Here is a 2,766-nt window from a genome sequence, read left to right as displayed (position 1 = left end):
GGCCATTAGTTTTTGGTGGGGGTGGGGGGTTGGTAAGGGGTTAAAAATTTAAAAAAATCGTAACTCCAAAATTACAGTAGCTAGCGAAACGCGGTTTTCAAATTAAGATTAGTAATAATATTTGCAATAAAATTTGTAATAACACGAAAACCAGTCAAAGTCGCAGTTTTCGAGATATCCGGCGCCAATTTTTTCTCTTTATCTTTAGAGGAACGGAATTTAAGTCGCCCATTTTTGGTCCCCATCGCGTTCGACCTAAGTTTTTTTTTATATGTTCCTTCCTTATTCTTTTTATTCAAAGAACTCAACAAATACTTAAAATACTTACATCTTTGGGTATGGTGACCTGAGTCTGAGTCTTCCCACCGGATCCAGGCGATCCAGACAACCCTATAGGTCCAGGGGGACTCACCATCGGTGTCTGGTTGAAACTAGGGGGAGGCTGTGTAAATGGAGACCCTGTCCAACCGTTCGACGTGTTAGACCTGTTGTTGAAGTTGTTCCCTCCAGAATTAAAATTGTTTGAAGGTCGATTGTTGGGTCTGTCGCCCATGTTGGACCTGTTCCCGAAAGATCCGCCTCCCCTATTCGGTGACGGTCCGTTATTGTTGAACCTTCCCCTATTTCCTGGTCCTTGCGAGTCGTCTCTCATACCGCCGCCTCCCCTGGGACCTCCCTGGCCCATGCCACGTGGGCCTCCATCTCTGAGACCACCAGTTCTGGGTCCGTCCCTGTAATAGTAATAATTTGTATACACGGTTGAAAAAAATGCGAATTTTGTCGTTTAAAACGGTTTTTATTGTTTTAAACACGATTTGATCTTGAAGGCCAGGTTTATACAGGTATTCCGGAAACTTCGACAACATATTCTGCAGATAAAAATAAATAAAAAAGTTCGTATAAATGTATGTCCTAAAATGCGTAGTTTCGGAGATACAGGGTGTAGAAGTTTCATTTTTATTTAGATTCTTTCCAAATAATTTCTGAAATAACGCCAAAATTAATCAAATTTTTCTGCAAAAAAATGACGATAAAATCGTTTCTGTTGAACTTTTGGCACAAAAACATTTCAAATTTATGGTCTCAGTCTAATATCTATTTAGTCAATATGTTTAATTTATGTGATTTTTACCGAGAGACGATTTTTACGTAAAAAACGTTGTAAATGTATATTTTTTTAATCAGTAGTTTTATATGTTAATTTATGTCAATGATGACAGGTATTGATAATTTCAATTCCAAATATCTCGAGAACTATTACTCCAGGTAAAAAACGTCGTAAATGTATATTTTTTACTCAGTAGTTTTATACAGGTACGGACGAAAAGTTATTACTCTTCAAACCAGTTAAAAAATATGTAGGTGGCGCCCTGTACAAGTAGGAGTCATATTGACACCAAAATCAAATTTATCGTGTCAAAAAACTCCCAGGTACCAATTTTCATCCAAATATTGACGTTACTTCAGAAATTATTTGGAAAAAATCGAAATAAAAATGAAACTTCTACACCCTTATCTCCAAAACTAAGCATTTTAGGACACTTATTTATTGGAACTTTTTTACTTATTTTTATCTGCAGAATATGCTGTCAAAGTTTTCGGAATACAGTTCGGACCACCCTGTATTTTAAACTATAGTTTTTATAACGCCTCAGGGGATATTTTGACAGACGATATCAATACTTTTTTTTTCACTAAAAAAGGTACTATTTTTTTAAGTTAAGTAAGGATGGGTTTATATATAGGGTGAGTCTTAAATAAGTGCAAATATTTTTAGGAATACTATATTTCGACCCCAGAAAATTTAATTTTTAGTTAAAAAAACATAATATGCTGATAATCTGGCAACACAGGCAGTAAATTAAATTTACAAGAAAGAAAACCCAGAATAGATCGAGTGGTTCTTAAAATTTAAAGAAAAACAATTTTTTTTTAATTTCCAAAGCACAATACTCGGTTATTTTGATGGACAAAGTAATAAGGTAGATATAAAAACTTTTTTTATATATATTATGTCTAAAAAAATTCATTTTACCTGGGTCCACCTCCACCTCCTCTAGGTCCTCCCTGGTTACTCCCTCCTCTCTGATTGGGCCTCTGGAAATTGGAACTTCCATTTCTATCCCCACCTCGGCCATTGTCTCTTTGCTGACCTCCCCATCCGCCATATTCGTCAGCATAGAACTCATCGAAATTGTGGGGGTCGTACGGGCTGGACGCACCTTTAACTGGACTCTGAAATAGCGAGCATTTTTTTTAGAACATTAAAGATTTTTAAAAGAAAAAAAAATACATTAATAGACTCTGAAAGAATCTTTAATAGCTAATTTAATACTCTATTCTTTTTTTGTGTATACACATAAATAAATATACAGGGTTTTACTTTCAGCCCCTTACAATAGAATTAGCATTTCGTTTTTGATATAATTAATCCTTTTTTACAACCAATAAGTATTACATACTTAAATTCAACTTAAAAAATATATTTATATTCATATCCATGAGAGAAAAAAAAAAGAAACTATCTGTATATTTTATGTAGTTACCTATTAATGAAAGCAACACCAAGACCGACTCTAAAAGACTGAGCGCTCTTTTCGCATTAGATGTAAACAGTTGTTCACATACAACCATTTAATTTTGGTTATATTTTTAAATGTTCTATAATTTAGAAATATCTGTTATTACCTGTGGTAAAAATATTATACTTAGATAATTAGAACTTAGTGACAAGAACTTAATACGCAAGAGAAAGAAACTAAAAAT

At 34.1% G+C, this 2,766-nt stretch overlaps 1 protein-coding gene across 1 annotated transcript in view; it reads right to left on the bottom strand.

Moving 5' to 3' along the window:
- The window catches only part of LOC115890885 (heterogeneous nuclear ribonucleoprotein K-like), a gene marked incomplete at its 5' end in the record, with an annotated part of 9,873 nt that extends 7,638 nt beyond the window's left edge, over positions 1–2,235 (bottom strand). The window contains 2 exons of the mRNA XM_030911237.1: positions 329–731; positions 2,036–2,235. Coding sequence (XP_030767097.1) covers positions 329–731; positions 2,036–2,235 — 603 coding nt within the window. The remainder of the gene's footprint in view (positions 1–328; positions 732–2,035) is intronic.
- Positions 2,236–2,766: the final 531 nt, after the last annotated feature.

Source organism: Sitophilus oryzae, unplaced genomic scaffold, assembly GCF_002938485.1.
Source record: "Sitophilus oryzae breed Bouriz unplaced genomic scaffold, Soryzae_2.0 scaffold_936_pilon_pilon, whole genome shotgun sequence".
NCBI classification, from domain to species: domain Eukaryota; kingdom Metazoa; phylum Arthropoda; class Insecta; order Coleoptera; family Curculionidae; genus Sitophilus; species Sitophilus oryzae.
Note: the sequence above shows the minus strand (reverse complement) of the source record. Positions and strands in the feature narration are given on the sequence as shown.